This window comes from Eptesicus fuscus, chromosome 4 (genome assembly GCF_027574615.1).
Source record: "Eptesicus fuscus isolate TK198812 chromosome 4, DD_ASM_mEF_20220401, whole genome shotgun sequence".
Classification (NCBI taxonomy): Eukaryota; Metazoa; Chordata; class Mammalia; order Chiroptera; family Vespertilionidae; genus Eptesicus; species Eptesicus fuscus.
This window is the reverse complement of record NC_072476.1, coordinates 33,609,868-33,630,404: the sequence shown is the minus strand read 5'-3', so window position 1 is coordinate 33,630,404 and position 20,537 is coordinate 33,609,868. Positions and strand designations below refer to the sequence as shown.

The 20,537-nt window shown below is 45.6% G+C and overlaps 1 protein-coding gene across 1 annotated transcript; it reads right to left on the bottom strand.

Annotated features, from left to right (window-relative positions):
- Nucleotides 1–3,832: 3,832 nt before the first annotated feature.
- Nucleotides 3,833–20,486, bottom strand: LOC103285975 (NXPE family member 3-like). The gene is made up of 5 exons (XM_028145196.2): nt 20,334–20,486; nt 11,972–12,696; nt 6,705–6,778; nt 6,395–6,607; nt 3,833–4,365 (listed from the first exon to the last, which is right to left on the bottom strand). Exons 1-5 carry the CDS (start codon nt 20,484–20,486, stop codon nt 3,833–3,835), a joined length of 1,698 nt encoding a protein of 565 aa, XP_028000997.2.
- Nucleotides 20,487–20,537: the final 51 nt, after the last annotated feature.

Here is a 20,537-nt window from a genome sequence, read left to right as displayed (position 1 = left end):
GGCACATCTCCAGTAGCGGTTGTGCAGGAGGCAGCTGATCGATGTTTCTCTCTCATTGATGTTTCTAACTCTCTATCCCTTTCCCTTCCTCTCTGTAAAAATCAATAAAATATATTGGGAAAAAAAGATGGCTGCCACAAGATGGCTGGCAGGGGAGGGTAGTTGTGGGTGATCAGGCCAGCAGGGGAGGGCAGTTATGGGCGACAAGGCCAGCAGGGGAGGGAAGTTGGGGGGGGACCAGGCCTGCAGGGGAGGGAGGGCAGTTAGGGGAGACCAGGACGGCAGGGGAGGGAGGGCAGTTAGGAGCAACCTGGCTGGCAGGGGAGGGAAGTTGGGGGTGACCAGGCCTGCAGGGGAGGGAGAGAAGTTAGGGGTGACCAGGCTGGCAGAGGAGGGCAGTTAGGGGTGACAGGGCCAGCAGGGGAGGGCAGCTGGGTGGGACTAGGCCTGCAGGGAGGGCAGTTGGGGGCGACCAAGCCTGCAGGGGAAGGCAGTTGGGAAAGACCAGGCCTGTAGGGGAGGGCAGTTGGGGGGACCAGGCCTATAGGGGAGGGCATTTGCGGAGGGACCAGGCCTGCAGGGAAGGGCAGTTGGGGGCAATTGGGCCAGCCGGGGAGCAGTTAGGTGTTGATCAGGCTGCAGGCAGGCAAGCAGTTGGGAGCCAGCAGTCCCGGATTGTGAGAGGGATCTCAGATTGGAGAGGGTGCAGGCTGGGCTGAGGAACACCCCCCCCCCCCAGTGCATGAATTTTGTGCACCAGGCCTCTAGTTATCAAATAACATTGTTAGTTTCAGGTCTACCACACAATGATCCAATGTAAACATACAGTATATTGTGAAATGATGACTGCAATAACTACCTAACATTCATCATCACACATAGTTACAAATATTTTTTTTGTGATAAGAACTTCTAAGATTTACTCTCTTAGCAACTTTAAAATATGCAATACAAAATTTCTAAGAATTTTTAACTCATATTTAATTACAACATACTTGTAACGATGACACCTCACTCCCTAAACATTTCTGTCACTCAACGTAGGAGAACTATTTGTAGGTACTAACTTTTCAGATTTAACTAAATTCTATAGGTGGAAAAATCAGTATGACTGAAATGATTATTAAAATTCTACTTCTAGATGTTCAAACCACACTCCAGCAAGTGGCATAGCACAGAACAATGATGAATTGTTAATCATAGTCTTTCAGTTGGTTCATTGATTTGAATGTGGTAAAAGTTGAAGGTTAAAGTTGAAGGTTGACCAATTAGCTCTGAATAGAGCAATGCTCCTGAGTCCCAAGATTCTCCAGAGGACCCCATTCAGTTGCCTTCATCTGACTCCTCCAGAGGTGAGGTGCTGGTAAAGTTCTCATGCAATACTGTATTATTTACTACTAGAGGCCCGATGCATGAAATTCATGCAAGAGTAGGTAGGCCTTCCTTCCCCCGGCTGCTGGCACTGGCTTCCCTCTGGCACCCAGGACCCGGACTTCCCTCACAACCTCAGCTTCGTACAGAAGGTTGTCTGGAAGGATGTCCAGAAAGACGTCTGGTCTAATTCGCATATTACGCTTTTATTATTATAGACTACAGGCCCAGTGCACAAAATCTGTACACTGCCGGGGGGAAGGGGGTGAGGCACCCCCTCAGCCTGGCCTGCGCCCTCTCACAGTCTGGGACCCCTTGCTCCTTATTGCCCGCCTGCTCGCTGCTCCTTACCACTTGGCTCGGTGCTCCTTAGTGCTGCTGCTGCTGTGTAGGCAGGACAGGTTCCTGCCATTGCTGCTGCGCTCACCAGAGTGAGCTTGGCTTCTGGCTGAGCAGCGCTCCCCCTGTGGGAGCACACTGACCACCAGGGGGCGGCTCCTGCATTGAACATCTGCCCCCTGGTGGTCAGTGGACATCATAGCGACTGGTCAATTTGCATTTTAGGCTTTTATTATATAGGATAGTCACCATCCAGTCATTATATCCTCAGAACTTACTTATTTTATAACTGGAAGTTTGTACCTTTTGACCCCCTTTATTTATTTTACTCATGCCCCACCCTCACCTCTGATAACCTGTATCAGTGAGCTAATTTTTGTCTTGTTTTTTCAGATTTAAGATATAGGTGAGATCATATGGTAATTGCCTTCTTTTGTCTAACTTATTTCATCTGCATAACATCTTCAAAGTCTATCTACATTGTCGCAAATGGCAATATTTCTCTTTTTTTATGGCTGAATACTATTCCATTGCATATACATGCCATATTTTCTTTATCTATTAACCCATTGATGGACACTTAGCTTGTTTCTATGTCTTGGCTATTGGAAACAGTGCTGCAATGAACAAGTGGCCCAGATATCTTTTTAACTTAGTGTTTTCCTTTCCTTTGGGTAAATACCCAGAAGTGAAATTGCTGGGCCATATCAGTAATATTTTGTTTGACTTTTGTCATTCTTGTAGAACATCAACTATATTTCCTGAATTATTACATACTAGAGGCCCAGTGCATGAAATTCGTGCACGGGGGAGGGGGGGGGGGGAGGGAAGGGCGGTATCCCTCAGCCAGGCCTGCACCCTCTCCAATCCAAGACCCCTTGGGGGATGTCCACAGGGATCGGGCCTAAACTGACAGTTGGACATGCCTCTAGCAATTCAGGACTGCTGGCTCCTAACCACTCACCTGCCTGCCTGTCTGATCATCCCTAACCCCTCTGTCTGCCTGCCTGATTGCCCCTAACTGCCTCTGCCTCGGCCCCACACCCAGGACTCAGGATTCTCTCCCCTGGCCGGCCACAGGCACCCGGGACCTGGGCCGGCTTCACCTGGGCCAGCCACAGGCACCCAGGACCTGGGCCGGCTTCACCTGGGCCAGCCGCAGGCGTCTGGGACCACAGGATGAGCAGCTTTTCTCTGTCTCCTGGGCCGCAGGCGCTGGCGCTCAGGACTGCAGGGCAGGTGGTGTTTCTCCATCTTCTGAGCCACAGCCGCAGGCACTGGTGCCTGGGACGGTGGGCAGGCGGCTTTGCCTGGCCTGGGTTTTTCAGGAAGGATGTCCGGAACGTCATCCAGAACACGTCCGGTCTAATTAGCATTAAACCCCTTTATTAGTATAGATTTGAAATGTTTGTCTGTTGCCTTTGTAGCTGAATAATACTTTAGTTAAGTGTAAAGTTCTTAACTTTTTTAGTTTGTCAGCTTTGCAAGCATTGTTCCACTGGCTTCTAGTGTTGAATGTTTTTTTGTTTGTTTTCTTGGTGTGTTTTGTTTTTATAAATATATTTTTAATGATTTCAGAGAGGAAAGGAGAGAGAGAAACATCAATGATAAGAGAGAATCATTGATTAGCTGCCTCCAGCATACCCTCTACTGAGGATTGAGCCCACAACCCAGGCATATGTTCTTGACCGGAATCAAACACGGGACCCTTTACTTCTTGGGTTGATGCTCTATCCACTGAGCCAAACCAGTTAGGGCTTAATGTTGTTTTTGATTAATTTAAGTCAATCTAAGTTTTTCTCTTGTAAGTGACTTAAGCCCTTTTTGCCTAAATGCTTAAAGGATTATTTCTTTATCTTTAAAAAACCATCATTTTACAAGTGATGCCCTGATGCTGGCTGTTTTGTGTCAGATTCCCTGGTAGTGCATAATAACATGGGCTTCAAACATGTAAAAGAAATGGCCTAAATAACAAGTTGAAAAATCCACAATTGTGTGAATTATGACATGAATTCAGTGCATTAGAAAGGTCAGACAAGGGGAATAATGGGCTGAGAGGCAGGGCTTGAAGGCTTAACCATCACGCTAGCTTCTCTGACCACACAGCCCAAGGCAGCAGCGCTCAGGTGGGGCAGATGAAGGAGAGGAGGAAGTGCACCTCGTTTTGGACAATGAGCCTCACTGGGTGGATGCTGTCAGGCAGGGCCAGGCTGGAGGTCATTTCCCAGGCATCCACAAAGGCCACACGGAGGTCAGCAAAGGCGGCTCGGAGGAGCCGGTTCACCTGGAGGGTGAACCAGTCACTGCCATACACGGACTTGTAGCCAGTGTTGGCCAGTTTGATGACCACAAGAGTGTGGGGCTCCCGGGCCAGCAGCGCAGCCACAGCTGCCCGGATCCCTGCCAGTCGTTGTACAAAGATGGATGGAGGGAAGGTGGTGAAGTGTGCGCCCAGCCCCAGCACCACCACAGTGTGGGGGCCCCCAGCCAGGCCCCCCAGCTCCTGGACCACAGAGTGCAGGGAGGCCACCGGTGTGCGGAGGGAGCGCAGGGGCCAGCCGTGGGCCCGCCAGTGCAGCACTATGTTCCGGGTGGTCTCTACGGCCATCAGGGGCCCTGTCTGATACGTGGCGTGTAGATCCAGCGGCTTCAGGGCTGTGTGAGGACAAGAGAAGAGGCTTAGGGGTTAATACAGGACTGTGTTTCCTGGTTTAAAAATCTAGCACCATTTTCTTCTATCATCCGATGGCCCAACCACCGCTTTTGCTCTCCTTAATCTATCATATTGTCAGTGACCACCTAGTTACCAAGTCTAAAGGCCCAATTCTCAGTCCTTCATTTCCCTAGTTCCTTGAGCATTTTGTGTATTGATTTTCCTTTGGAATCCCTTCCCTTTCTTAGCTGCCACTCTCTACCGTCTCCTTTCAGATCTAGCACTCCAACTCAGATTCATTCATTCACTGGTTCCACCCCTGTATAAAGACTTGACAGGCTGGAGATTCAGGGTTGTCCAGTTTATGTCTTTGCCTAGGGGCCCAGAGACTCCTGAAATACAGGCTGTCTGCTTGGTCGTGTGCCCTGGCAGACAGCTATACACACCTACAGGAAAAGGCCCTTATTTTCTTTGCACGAAGTCTCTACTGGCTCGCCCCACCGTGTGCTCCATGGCTGTGTGGGCACAGAGGGGCACCTTCCTCTAGTCCACAGAAAGGTGCCAGATCAACTAGCACAGTCTCTGCTTTTCCCAACCTCTGCCACGAGCTTCCATTCATCTTTAAAAACAGCTTTGGCTAGAAAACTCACCCGCTCCACCCGGCCATGAGCAGAATTGTCCCAAAATGATCCTGGGAAGTCACTCAATGTTGATGAAACATTGAATTAGTTGGGAGCAGAGCTCCCTTTTTTCCTAAAGGGAGGGACTGCATCCAGACTGACCCTCCTGGACGGTGGGAGCTTCAACCCTTCAAGCAGGAGTCAGCATCCCACTGGCCTCAAGGTCTCCAGGTGGAGGCAGCAGGTGTTTTATAACTTCTGTGAGCAAAAGGCAGCCCACATGTGTCTTGTGCCAAGAAGCTTGTAGGTAAGAAGGAAGAACTATGGTGTGTGTGTGTGTGTGTGTGTGTGTGTGTGTGTGTATGTGGGGGGGTCTCCTCCACTAGAGCACAGACCCACCCTGTGGGCCCCACGCACTCCCTGTAGAATAGTGGGAAAACAGCTGGGGGACAGGGCTGGAAGCTGATGCTCTTTCTCTCCTAGACTCTCATGTTGCCTCTTTCTCCAATAAAGCACATCCCTTAATTCCTGATACGTTATATTCTGGAGTTTGTGCCTGAAAGGCAGAGACCCTGTGTGACACTCTCACCTCCCTGAATGCCTGTCTTCAGAGGGATAAATACCAAAAGTCTGTCTGAAGCTCAGACATCTAAATGCACTTCCAATCCCATGTCTTCAAATGCCTCATCCAAATGCTCCACAGAAACCCCTCCCCCCCACCTTGTTAACTCAATATGAAAAGGTATAACATAAATACGCCATCTTCTCTCACTCGCGTCTCTTGCTCTCATATCCAGTAAGCATGTCAGTGACTTTTATTCTGAGTTCATTTTATGGTTATCCATAGTAATCTGATCACCTCCCTGCATTGCAGAACCAATCAGTTAACAAGACTGTGAATTTCTCCAGCATACTACTTCCTTTATTGCTGTCACTCTATTTCTTGTACCAATTTAGCCTCTCAGCACCTCACATGTTGACCATGCAATTATCTTATAACTTGTCTTTGATCTTTCTTTCTCAATCCAATCTATCCAACAAACCAAAAACTGCTTAAAAACAGTTGGAGTCTCCCAAATGTCACAACACAAAACCCCTGGTTCCTCTATAATTATTTTCTTAAATTCCAACTCTATTCCTCCAGTATTCCCCAAGCAACTAAATAGTTCTGGCCAAGGCTACTCATGGTTCATCAAACATATCTACTCTCCTGTTAGAGCTTCTAATTAATTAATTATTGAGATCATGCATAATCTGGGTATTGTTTCCCATCACTTCCTTAAGGGAACCCAGTGTCCTGTCCTTCTGTATCACTCTCCTGAATCCAGGTAGATGCTTTATGCCTTCTCAAAGCCTTGGTTCTGCTCTTTTTCTCTTAGGAGGTGTGCCCTCTCCCCTCACGGCCACTCACAAGGCACAGTGTCACGCAGATACTCCCACCACTGCCGAAGCGTGGAGTCCCCCAGCATGTGGACGATGTGACCAGCCAGGCAGCCCAGGATGCTGTCAACAGTGGAGAAGGAGCGGCCAGAGCAGGAGAGAGAGTGCCACACTCCTCCATGGAAGAAGCCAGAAGGTTTTGGCCCCGGGATCCCAGGATGGCACAGTTGTTTGGGGGACAACACTGTAAGCAATTGTTTGTAAACAAAACAATCAGAAGAAAACTAAAGCTACAGGCATGGGATAAGCGCTGCCTTTCTGTAGGCCCCAGTGTTACTTACCCAGGCTCCTATTGCTCTCCTTGGCCACCCAGATTGGAGAAATACCCTGAGGGAGGACCTTGTCTGTCACGTTCCTGAAGAGAAACCAATTGACAAGAAAGGAATCCTTAATGGAAATGTGTTATAGGAAGGAATTTGGGGCTAAGGTGAAATGGGGGTTCTTGGAAAAAAGGAAATTCTCAAAGTCAAGGGCATCTGTCCAGAGTCAGGGCTTCTGGGAGACAGTGAGGGCTCTAGGGCAAGAGAGGGGCTAGAAACTAGAGTTCAGGGATCCAGGCTTTTTGAATTTCCTGGCCCCAGGATTTCATCAGTGTGGAAAGCAGATGTGTTTTAAAATGTACCTAGGAGTCCGGTGTGACTCAGTGATTGAGCATCGACCTATGAACCAGGAGATCATGGTTCTATTCCCAGTCAGGGCATATGCCCAAGTCCTGGCTCTATCCCCAGTAGGGAGCATGCAGGAGGCAGCCAATCAATGATTCTCTCTCATCATTGACATTTCTCTCTTTCTCCCTTCCTCTCTGAAATCAATAAAAAATATTTTTTAAAAATGTACCTAGTATTTTGGTTTTATTTAGATATGGTAAGGTCAATAGATCAGGAGATGATTGCCATGGAAAAAATAGTGATAGAGTCCTGAGACGTGGGGACATGATACACCATGCAGGGCCACACGGGGGAAGCACCAGGGTTGGTCAAGAGGCATAAGGAGCAGGAGAAAATGTGGGCAAAAGTCTTTATTGTGTGTGTGTGTGTGTGTGTGTGTGTGTGTGTGTGTGTGTTTCAGGAAGGAATGGGTGAGGAAAGGTTAACAGCTGAGTAGGTTTAGGAATTAATAGTTGGAATAATTTCAGTGGGCTCTGGGCTATAGAGGTAATCTCCAGTTGTCTGGTACTTGGCCCTGAGGGATTTCAGGCAGGGAGATGGTGTCTGGCTGCAAGAGCCTGATAAAAGGAAGAGGAGTGGTGTGGACTCAGGAGGGGTGGGTTGCATATCAAAGGTGTGCTCAAGACAAGTTGTTTGATATCTCTAGGAGTCAGCTAATCCTGGGAGGGGCCCAAGATGTCAAAGCCCCAAGATGTCAAAGCATCACAAAATATAGAACATTTAAAACATGACTTATAGGTGAAGGTGATTGGGGCATTTTACAAGAAGTCTTAACTCTCCTGTTGGTCTCACTGAACTCACTCTAGTTGGACTTTCACTCTCACTCTCAGAAATGGCAAAATCCATTATCAGTTCTCAGCCCTTGTCATTCCCGACCATTGTAGCCCAGCAGTAGCTCCCTTCTCCTTGAGGCTTGTTTTCCTCTTGGTTGTCAGGACACCTTCCTCTCCTGGTAGCCCCTTTTGCTAGCCCCCTTCTCCTCAACCTCTTTATATTGGAGTTCCAGTCCTCACTCCTGTATTTCAATCAGATTCCCTCCCTGGGGGGTCTCACTCTGCTTCCTGACTTTAACTTTCACATTTAGATCTCCAGCCCAGTTTCTCTGTCAAAGCCCAGATTTGTGTATCTGACCATCTGCTCAATATCTGCACTTGATGTCTGATACATGTGACCACCTGCCTCACCCAGAGTTTTCCCCACTTCAGCAGATGGCAACTCTGTCATTCCAGGTGAGCAGGCTCCAAACCCTGTAGCCATCTGAAAGTTCTCACTTTATAGTACATCCCATGTTGTATCTCTCAGGAAATCCTATTGGTGCTGCCTTCACAATATACCTAGAAGTGAATCACTTTAGACACCTCCACCACTGCAACCTGAGGTCAAGGCCTCCTACCTTGTGTTTTCCTTGCTTCTCCCTTAACCTTCTGCAATCCATTCTCAACACAGTGGGCCAAGAAACTCTTTAAAAATGTAAATCACATCAAGTCCATCTTCTGCTCAAAATCCTGCAGTGATCCCTTTAATCTTATACAGCAAAAACCAACATATTTAGAGAGCCCTTTCTTAATTATGCACGTCCTTCCCATAATCTCGCTGGTCTTTTCACCCACCACCTCCCTATTATTTTTAATTTTTAATTTTTTAAATTTGATTTCAGAGAGGAAGGGAGAGGAAGAAAGAAACATGTGATGAGAGAGAATCATCGATCGGCCGTTTCCCGAATGCCCACAATAGGGATCAAGCCCGAAACCCTGGCATGTGCAGGGTTGCACATGACTGGGAATCAAATGGTGCCTTCTTGGTTCATAGGTCAACGTTCAACCACTGAGTCACGCTGGCTGGGCCCACCTCCCTATTCTTTTTTTTTAAATACATTTTATTGATTTTTTACAGAGAGGAAGAGAGAGGGATAGAGAGCCAGAAACATCGATGAGAGAGAAATATCGATCAGCTGCCTCTTGCACACCTCCTACTGGGAATGTGCACGCAACCAAGGTACATGCCCCTGACCGGAATCGAACCTGGGACCCTTGAGTCCACAGGCCGACGCTCCATCCACTGAGCCAAACCGGCTTCGGCATCCCTATTCTTTACTCCATCTAGCTGTCTGGCTTCCTTGCTGCTCCTCAGACACTACTAGTCATATCACTGCACACCCTCTGCCTGGAGTCCTCTTCTTCCTGGTAAATCCTTGGCCAACTCTATCATCCCCTTGAGTCTTTGCTTAGATGTCTTCTTCTTCTTCTTTTTTCCCTTTTTCTTTTTGTAATACTCACCGGAGGATATTTTTTCCATGAATTTTTAGAGAGAGTGAAGAGAGGGAGTGAGGGGGAGAGAGAGAGAAATATTGATGTGAGAGAGATATATTGATTCGTTGTTTCCCACATGTGCCCCATCTGGGGCAAGGGATGGAACCTGCAACCCAGGTACATTCTAGGTACATGCCCTTGACCTGGAATCAAACCCGAGACCCTCTAGTTGCTCGAGCTGACACTCTATCCTCTGAGCAACACCGGCCAGGGCAGATGTCATCTTCTTAATGAGATCTACCCTGACCACCCCCTATTTAACATTGCAACCTGCCCTGGACATACTCCTAATCCTCACCTCCTCCATATTTTAAACTTCCCATAGTATGGATCTTCTTCTAACATCTTATGTAATTTACTTATTGTTATGTTTATTGTTTATCATCTCTTTCTCCAGTCATATGTAAGCTTTACCAGGGCAGGGTCCTTGTCTGTTTGTTCACTGCTGCTTTCCCAGTGTCGACAGCAGAGACATACTTATAACGGGTGTGCAGTAAGCATTTGCTAAAAGAAGGGATGGATTGATTGAAGAGGTTGTGTCTTAGAGGAGAGGGAATTTACTTTCAGAAAGGAGGAAGAGTGCAAGAAAATATTCCTGAAATTTTGAAAGATGCCTAAGCATGGCCTATCCTAAGAGTGTCAGGGCCCTGGTGGCCCATAGAGGTATAAAATTTCAGGAAGCAGGTGTGGGATTATTCCAGGGACTCTGGACCCAGTTGGAGATGCCTGTCCTAGCAGAGCTCAAGAACATACAGGCTTGGACAATGGACATTTTGAAGTGACCAGTGTGGACAGTTGACTAAAGAAGGAAAGATCCTTCATGGTCGTCAGTTCCTTGGCAGGACCCTAGACAAGGAGAACACTCCTCACCAGCCCTGTTGCAGCAGTCCTCAACATTTGACTAAAGTTGATGTAAAGAAAACACTTGGGCTTGGGTTGCAAATTCATGCCCACTACACATTTGTCACACGTGTGATTATCTGTTTAATGCCTGTATTCCATCAGTGCACTGTTAGCTCCTGCAGGATGAGGCCATTCTGCCCTGTCCTCCTCTCCCCAGGACCTCCAGGACTTTGGATGGTATCTAGCACAGAGTTGGGGGTGGGATAAGACTCAAGAGAAGCAAACATCTGAAATCAGATGATAAAAGTTCTTAGCCCTTTCCGCACATTGATTTATTTGTTTCTTCCACAAGTCTATGACAGTGGTTTTATTATTATTATCCCCTTTACAAATGAGAGAACAGAGTTACAGAGAGGATAAGTAACTTGCTAGAGATCACATGAATACAAGCTGAAAAACAGTAACAGTTGGAGAAGGGATTCAAACATCGCAGTCTCACTCCAGAGACTCTTGGGTTTTCCTCCAAGCGACATCCCGAGACTAGGATGTCAGTATTGAATCTTAGATTTATTTTCAGTTGACTACTGCAAATGAGATAGGTGGTTCTCCTTTTCTGACCAAATGGAGCATGAAAATTGGTCCTGGTGCTAAATTGTTGTCAGGAGGTAAATGTTAGTGGGAATTCGCCAGACAAGAAGAGTGCTCAGAGCCTCCAGAGATGGGTGTCTGGTGGAGCCGGCACCTTGGGTGTCTCCAGCTCAGCTTGCCTTGGTGCTTTATCCTCATAGCAGCCAGTGATAACGTCCATGCTCTTTGGGGTCATGGAGCACCAGACAGCTCACCTGTCAGTCCTCCCACCTAAACATCTCTGCCTCTAGCTCTAGCCTCTTCTCTTTCTTCCCCCTCAGAGGGGGTGACCCTCCACTTCCTCTCTTCCCCATCTTCTGGGACCCTGTTTTTGCCTCCTTCTCCTACTGTCTCTTTACTGGAGACAAGATGCCTGGACCTCCCATTTTAAAAAATGCTTCCCTCATCCCTGGGGTCTCTCTAGCACCAGGCCTGCCTCTGATCTCAAGGCCAGTAGGACTCACAGTGAGCAAGTCTGTTTTCATGGTCTCCTCTCCCTCATTCCCATTCTCTGTCCACCCAGGCGGCTTGCTCCCTGAGACAGAGGTCGATTCTCAGCCTCTTTTTGCTTGGCTTATAGGCTGCAGCCTCTGTTTCTGTCTCACTCAGTGAAGTCACATCCATCCTCTCTACTCTCTGACCATACATGCTGGTGACTTCTAAATCTACATCTCTCCCTGCAGGGACCATCAGTGGGGGTGGGGGAGGGGGAAAGGGGGGAAAATTAGGACACTTCTTTTTTTGCCAGGGGTCTGTGGTTCCTCTTTAAGTTTCAGCTAAATTGTCACCTGCCCTTACCATCATAGACCAGATGGGGTGCTCTTTCTCCATGTCTTCAAACTACACAGTGCATACAGTTAAGCACTTATTACACTTCATGTTTTAAAAAGTCATGTACTTCATTGAAAATGTGTAGAAGGCAGGGAAGCTGAGGCTTATGCATAAGTAGTCAGCACTTGGCATGAGCATATAATAGGTGCTCAGGAGGTGTACATAATAGAAGTGAATAGATGAATGATACGGGCAGTGGCTCAGGCAGAAGACTCATAGGGACCAGGATTCAGGAGTTGGGGCAGTTTCCAAGAATGCTGGGTTTCTTACCACAGCAGCAGGGCCTCCTCTTGTGGTGTGGTCACATTCCAGTAACGTCCACTTGAATGTCCCACCAGTGAGTCGCAGGGCAGGGTGGGTGGTCGAGCGCAGAACCAGAGCTCCCCCGAATCTTCATCCCTATAGTGACAGGTAGACTCTTCCTCTCCAGTTAACAGGGGGTTAATATTGCAAGTCACAATTTCTTCATATCCTGTGGGTCCCCGAAAATAGCCCATGAAATCGACTGTGGCCCATTGGTCCCTCCAGATTCTTCGAAGAACCCCAACGGCCTCGCTGGAGTGGATTAGCCGCACTTGCACCTGGGCCTGCCCAGCCCAAAGAAGGGGGAAGGACAGCAGGTATGTGCCATTTTCCAGATCCTGGACATTCCCAGGGACCCCTGCCTTCAAGTCAGGACCCAGCAGCTGTGCCCGAAACAGATCCCCGCCATGAGTCTTGGGCCTGCCTCGATGGTCTCTGGCAACAAGGATGGCCTCCAGGTAGCCTCCCAGGACATAGCTGGCCTGCGCAGGACCCTTCAGGTGGTAGGTGGAGGTCTCAGAGCTGGTGGAGGCCAAAAGGTCCTCACCATCTTCTGGGGTCAGAGGCCAGTGCAGAAGGTGGGTCAGGTCTGAGAACTCCTGGGGGAGAGAGCCAGAGGATTTGCGGGCAGGGCGAGGCCTTGGGGACAGAGGGGCAGCACTGTCAGGCCAGGAAACCCTGGTATACAAGATCTGTGGGGAGAAAAAGAGGAGCCAGTCAGTGATTTTTGCCTCTTCATATTTTTTTCTGTAAAGAAGTTTTCAGTTCACCAAACTTAGTCCTCCTCTGCTTGGTGGGTCTCAGGCAGGAATCCTATCTGCCTTCCTTTTTGCTGCCTCTGACCCAAAGCTGTTGTCTGAGCCACCACCACACAATCTGCAAATACCATCTCATGTTTAAAAACATATTTCTGTGAGTTTGGCTAAATCCCAGAGAATAAATAACATCTGTCTTCTGGTCCCTACTGGCTTCTGCCGATCACCTGCTTACCTCTGACACACGCATTCCACTGCCTCCAGAGGGGTACAGGCTTGGACCCACTCCCATCCCTCATCTCTAGCCCTCCCCACTCCTGACAAGTCCATCTTTTCTCTCTGGACTCCAAAAATCAGAGTAAATCCACCTTCCCCTTCTATTTCTCTTTCCACAACCTCTGTCTCTACTAGACATGTCCATCCTGGACTTAGAGGGAGGGACAGTTGATGGAGTGGACATGAGGGGTCCAGGGGCACAAAGGTGAGTCATGTACAGATAGAATGGGATTTGGGGAGGGAGTAGGCTGGGGCTCCAGTTCTCTTCAGTCCCCAACAGAAATCCAAGTCCCATGTAAGCACAAACCTAAGTTGGCCTTGCCTCATAGGAAACACCCATATGGCTCAAAATCATAATACAAGTGCTTAGCAATTTCTCCCAGGGAAAGGAAGTTAATCCAGTTAGATGGCCCATCAGCATTTGATGGTCTCTAGCATTTATCTACCCTGCGTCTGATTTACTTTCTGACTACACCTTAGCATCAAGGATCTTGACCCTCATTCTCAGCATTTCCTCACAGCATAGATATTGAGTTATATAAACACACTCCTGGCCATTTTATATTACCAGGTCTCATAAGGGCCAGGGCACTAGAGATGCCCAAATACCTCTCCTTACATTTTTCCTTCATAAAATCAACATAAGCAGGAAAAAAATATTTTGGAAGTACATCAGGAAGAAAGAACTGGTACAGAGGGGAAGGGGCAGAAGGAGATATTTCCTTCATGCAAAGTATTGAGACCTATCCAAGGGGCCCTTAATTAAGTCCCTGGAATTTGAATTTTCCTGTGTCATGTCATAGGAGTTGCTGGTGCAGTTTGTGACCGAGAACTGGGGTGGCCACTGTCTGACCAGAGACCAATGTACCATGTGGTTAAGAGACACATGCAATTGGGGAATGAGACATGATATGATGGAGAACCACAAGAGACCACCAATGACTCTGGGAGTGGCTTGGGATTAAGCCCTTTATCCACAGGACCTATAGGAGCCACCACCCCTTCTTCAAGCCAATAGCCAATGAGCTGGTCAGCAACTGTGATCGAGAAGCGATGTCCACTTCACTCAGGTTAGTGACAGGAAGGATCCTGTTTACTTTTCAATCTCTTGATTTTTCTTCCCAACAGCGAAGGGAAAACAGAGGGAAGAAGAATGGGAAAGGTATGTGTGAGCAGAGCATGCCTCTCTCCTCAACTCACATCAGCTGGAACCTCTGACACCCACATTCCACTGCCACCAGACGGGGTCCCGCTGGACTTGGCAAGAGGGGATGGAGGGAGAAGGGAAGGAGCTTTAAATAGGACATAAGGTTGAAGTTGCAAGTAAATAGCACTGAGTCTTAGACAAACAAACTCGGCTGATATAAGAACTGAAATTGACTTACAATTTATGGAATTAGACTGAGATGTGGTTAAGAAAGCTCAAGGGAAGGATAGCATTCAACAGACAGTTGATGGCAACAATGGGAAGAATTAATTTTTCAAGTTTATACTCCAACTAGGTCCTCCCTAAACTGCTTGCATGTTTTTTAGTAAGCACAGGCTTCTGGTCCCTGCAGGCACATCGTGGTTTATAGCTGCAGTTTTGAAGCTATATTTTAGCTGCCTGGGCTTCAGCAAGCAAAAACTGGGCATCTGCTATTGACTTTGACCTAAAGATCTGTTCCTAAAGCTAGAGTTAGATTACCAAGACAAGAGAGCATAGGGGTTTGTTTGTGTTGTATTTCAAAGTATATCACCTCCACCTTAGGTCAGGTTGAGGGGGCTCATCTTTCTAGGGATAGATAAGGGTTGGTAAAAAAAAAAAGGAATGCAAAGAAAAAGGTGACATATAAAGGCCATAATGAAGGAGAGGAAAATACACTAATTTAAAAAGCATGTGAAAATATTACAAGCATAGTTGAAACCTTCTGAAGTGACTAGGGAACAATGGAGAGAAATATCATGCCAGAAACAAACCCTCTTCTACAAAGAATGATGTGACACTGAAATATTTTTGCCGATATTGAGTAACACAGGTTACTCAAATACCGAAAAATGCAAAAAATAGGAGAAAGGCAAATGTGTTAGCTAGGAATTGCTTTTGGCTGGTAGTAACAGACAGTACCTTCAGTGGCATAAACAGAGAAAGGTTTATTTTTCTCACAATAACTGTCTGGAAATAGACAATTGGTGGCCTTAGTTCAGTGTCTTAAGGATGTAAGGGCAAGGTCTGTGTGATTTCTTCACGGTTCTCTCATGGTCCCAAGAAGGCTGCTGGAGCGCCAGCCATCATATTTACTTTGGGATCAGCAGGAAGGAGGAATGATATAGCACCAAAATAGCTTTAAAAGTCCCACACTGCAACTTTTGTTTATGTTTCATTGACCGCTCTTGCCTGTAGTGGAGTCTGGACATAGAGTCTTCCCCCCTTTCCTTACTGGGTACAGGTTTGGGTTAGTAGGGAAGAATAGGAGAATATTTCTAGAATGAGGCAAAAGCTTCAGAGCCACCAAATGTAGTTCAGGAATCTGCTGAAGATGAAACCAACACGGGCTGAGAGAGAACCTACCCCCCAGGAGGCATGTTTCATGGGACAAAGCAATTTCCATGCAAGAAGCAGTGGCCACAGCCTTTACACAGAGCACAGAAGACAAAGATATGGTGATGGATTTTGTTCCATTGTGCCACTTGCAGAACCCACAGTTTATGCAGCAATTGAATATCAGGACCATGGAACTGAGCAGGGAACAGGAAATTAAGATGTTTTAAACATACATGATAGGGGGAAGATGGGCCCTTTAAGTAAGAGCTGATGATGAGGATCTGTTACTGCACATTTTCACATGCTTTTAAAATTCGTTATTGCAGATTTTCACATTTTTCAAAAGGAAAGAGATAGCCCACAAGAGGGGGAGGAAGCAACATGCAGAGGTGGATTTCCCCTGCTGCTATTATACGCACAGGACACAATCACTCACAGCGGGAGAAGTTTCCCAACAAAATTTGAGTTCATAAGCTGTGGACTTTGGACAACCTATGCAGAGCAACCAGTAGTCTGGTGAGGCTGAAACCAAGACACTTTCCTCTTCTTTGCCTATTGACTTATCTTCAGATACCTCTGAAGCTCAGCTCTGGTCTTTGGCAAAACCAGAGGTTGGATTATATTACGTACATGGCTCTAGGAACTTTGTTTTCTGGTTTGCTGCTCAGAAGAATGAGAATTTACCATCATTTTCTAAATCAAGTGGGTGTGAGTCTTGTGTGGTGATGATATAAGAGTCCTATTGACCATGGAGGCCCTTCTTGCTTCTTTTCTCTCTTCCCCCATCTCTGAACTCTCACGACCTGCATACGTGAGACAGTGATTCTGCATATGTGTGTCTCTTGTGCAGATCCAGCTCTCCCAAAGGCAGGTTTCCAAATGTCTAGATTTGGGGAGCGTGTTTCTGTCTGACACTGTTGGTTGCCTATCCAATATCCCATTCTTATTTGGGGTAGAATAAAGCCAAATGTGATATATTATCATCATGCAATACATTATTATTGGTCCAAGCCAATAATGACATTCACATTCCACATTTTTTTCAATTTTTTTGAAAGTTTCCCAGTTCTGGTTAATAAGATATGAGGAGAGATCTGGAGAGAGGTATTGGGGACAGCTTCCACTCACCTAATAAAACGGACCAGCTTGCTGCCCTATTTTATTTCCACCTTGGATGTGGTTACAGTGCCTGAAGATGCATCAAGCATCTTGCAATAAGAAAAGCCAGCCCTAACCAGTTTGGCTCAGTGGATAGAGCGTCGGCCTGCGGACTGAAAGGTCCCAGGTTCGATTCCATTCAAGGGCATGTACCTTAGTTGCGGGCACATCCCCAGTAGGAGGTGTGCAGGAGGCAGCTGATTGATGTTTCTAACTCTATATTCCTCTCCCTCCCTCTGTGTAAAATATCAATAAAATATATTAAAAAAAAAAAAAGAAAGGAAAGGCCATTTCAAACCCCGTTTCTCTTCCATTCCCCACATAATTCTGGTGCTGAGTGTTACAGGAAACACTCATATCATGATAGGATCTCTGGCTCTTTCTTTGTGTCATGATGCTGAGTTGGCACAAAGTGGGATAGGAGTGTTTCTGAAAGACATTCCTATTCCAAGACTTTTAGCTATAACTTAACTATATGCAGGAATGACTGAAAATCACATTAAATAAAAACTAAATGTTCCTCAATTCAAACTTACCTTAATGGACAAAAAAAAAAAAAAAAAGGCTCTGACTACTCCAACATCACCTGACATGAAGGAAGCTGTATTAGAAAGATACATGACCTTACCAGGTTGAGATTAAAATATTTTACTATGTAAGTTTCACAAAAACACATGACAGTGTTAGCATCCTTCCCAAGGTCTTGGAAGAGATCTATGTAAATGAAGGACTCTGAAACTTGGCTTCCTGGCAAATATACCTCAGGTTATGACTATCACAAAGCCAACTCTGCCCCGAGCTGACTGCAATATGAGATACCATAATTTATAAGACACATCTCAATTTCAGAACTGTTCAAGTATGAAAAAATAAACATCTTAGAATTAACAAAATATTGTATTTGCAACATATATAATAGACAAAGAATTAAACCCAGAAAACAGGAGGAATGAATACAAATCAACATGAAAAAGACAAATAATTCAATACAAAAATGGGCAAAGTATATAAACAAGCAATTTATAATATATATATTTGTTAATTTCAGAGAGGAAGGGAGAGGAAAGAGAGAGAGAAACATCAATGATGAGAGAGAATCATTGACCAGCTGCCTCCTGCACACCCCTGACTGGGGATCAAGCCAGAAACCTAGGCATGTTCCCTGACCAAGAATTGAACTGTGACCTCCTGGTTCATAGGTCAATGCTTAATCACTGAGCTACTCCAGATGGCCTAAAAAAGGCAATTTATAGAAGGGAAACTTAAAAAAAAATGCTCAACTAATTTAGTTATATAAGCTAGGAATGATTTAGCTGCCAATTATAGGAAACCCAAAACATAATGGCTTAAGAATGATGGTCTTATTTTTTCTCACACAACTCCATGTCCAGAAGTAGGACATCAAGGGACAGTGAATGGCTCAACAATGTCATTCAGAATCCAGACTATCTACTATCTTTATCATGTTACTGGTTGCCCATAGTGCAAGATGGTTGTACCTCCAATGCTCATGTGCATGTACCAGCAAGAGCATAGGGAATGGCAAATTGTGCTTGGTGAATTTCCCCCTTTTAATTAGGGAAAGAAAACACACATTTCTCCAAAATCTCCATCCAGGAGTCTTCCGCTTAAATTTTGCTCATGGGAGAGGGCAAATTCAGTGTCCTCCTACACTATAGCCATCTTAGACCTCCTCCTGCTTATATTACACTAGAGGCCCAGTGCATAAAATTCATGCAGGGTAGGTCCCTAGGCCTGGCTGGCGATCAGGGCCGATCTGTGGGGTGACTGACAAGGCAATCAGGGGGTCCCCATTGGCACCTGCCTTGGCTGGCCTGGAGCTGCCCACTTGCTGGCCCCACCCCTCACTGCCGCTGCTGGTCGCCTCCCTTTGCTGGGCAACGGTAACCGGTGGGGTGATCAGGGGGTCCCCCACTCACACCTGCCTTGGCTGGCCTGGGGCCTGCGGGCTGGGGGCAGCTCCTGCGTTGAACATCTGCTCCCTGGTGGTCATTGTGTGTCATAGCGACTGGTCATTCTGCCATTTGGTGGATTTGCATATTAGCCTTTTATTATATAGGATATCTGTAGAATATGTATTGATAACATCTTTTGCATACCTACTATTGATCATTTGTGTCTATTATTTTTTCCTGATTAGTTTGAGTAGAAGCTAATCAATTTTATTGATCTCATAGAACCAACTTTCAATGAATTAATTTTTTATATTGATTTTTTGTTTTCTATTTTATTTATTTATGCTAGGATATTTTTTCTTTCTTCTGATTTCATAGGTTTTAAGTTGCTCTTCTTTTTTCTAGTTTCCTGAGATAGAAACAGAATTCATTGATTTGAGATCGTACTTCTTTTCTGACAAAGACATTTAATACTATAAATTTCCCTCTGAGTATCCCACAAAATTTTATAGGCCTATTTTAATTTTCCTTCCATTCAAAATACTTTATAATTTCCTTTCAGAGTTCTCCTTTGACTCATTGGGTTATTAAGAAGTATGTTATTTAGTTTCTAAATATTTGGGGATTTTCTAGAAATCTTTCTGTTATTGATTTCTAATGTAGTTCAGTAGTGATCAGAGGACACAACTTTTTATTATTTAAAAACATTTGAAGAGAGAATGAGAGAGAGAGAGAGAGAGAGAGAGAAAGAGAGAGAGAGAGAGAGGAATTAATTTGTTAAGGAGCAAAATATTAGTGACCATAACCAGGTTAAGCCTGGATTTCAATATATATAAGACAGTAGATGAAGGAACTGAATTTCCTTAGTATGGAACTGCCTGATTGATGGGAGAAAGTGAAGAGGTTCTGGGATACAAGAGGACAGGTTGGCCCAAAAACTTATTGGTCTATAGTCATATCAGGAAAAGTCATTCATATCTTGGGGTAATCTTTTCCTCTTTCCCTTAAGATATAAACTCTATTCTGATATAGCTCTTCTCTACGAATTCCTATTTCCTGTTCTCTGATACAGACCTGAGTTGGACTAAAAATAAAAAAAGGATGTATTGTCCTTTGTTCAAATGGTTTTCCTTTGTAAACACATAGATTTATGTATTTGAGTTTTCTTTTGCTTGTTTCCCCTAGTTATTCCTGGTAAAGCTTCCACTTCCTCCTCCTCCTCCTCCTCCTCCTCCTCTTCTTCTTCTTCCTTTTAAATAATTCAACTATTTTTAAAGCAGAACCAAGAGGAAAAGGAAACTTTTACATGTGCACCAGGTAGGAAGAGGGAACAGGGTATCCTTAGACCAGGTATGGAGGTAATAGTGGCCTTCTTAGTTTTAAGAACTGGAAAGAAGCTAGGAGAATTGGAACAGAAATATAACAATTTAGGGATATAGAAAGCATAGATAGCTTAGGTTTCCACTTTCCCCTCTAATAACTCTTTTGGGCTAGTGTTTTGGATACTCTTACAGCTGCTTCTACCTGATACTATGTGCTCATTCTCTCTCTATGAAATAGTCCCTCCATGACACTTCTTGTATTAGAAACAGGAAAATGGAATGTCGAAATGGAGAGCTTCCCTTGGCCTCTTTTGCCTAGAAAGTAACTGGTTCATGCTCTATGGATGGACAGAGACAAGTGGAAAGAGGCATACTTACCCAAATTGCAATGACTGATCCCACAATCACAATCTTGTGCAACTTGAACTGCTTGATAAAAAGGTCTGTGGAAGCCTGGAGTTGTTTGCTAGACATCTGGTATGTGACCAAGACACTAGGTAGATAAAAGTGTAAAACCGGGAGGAGTGACATCATAAACATGATGAAATAAGAGTTTCCCACCATTTACCTACTCAAAGAACA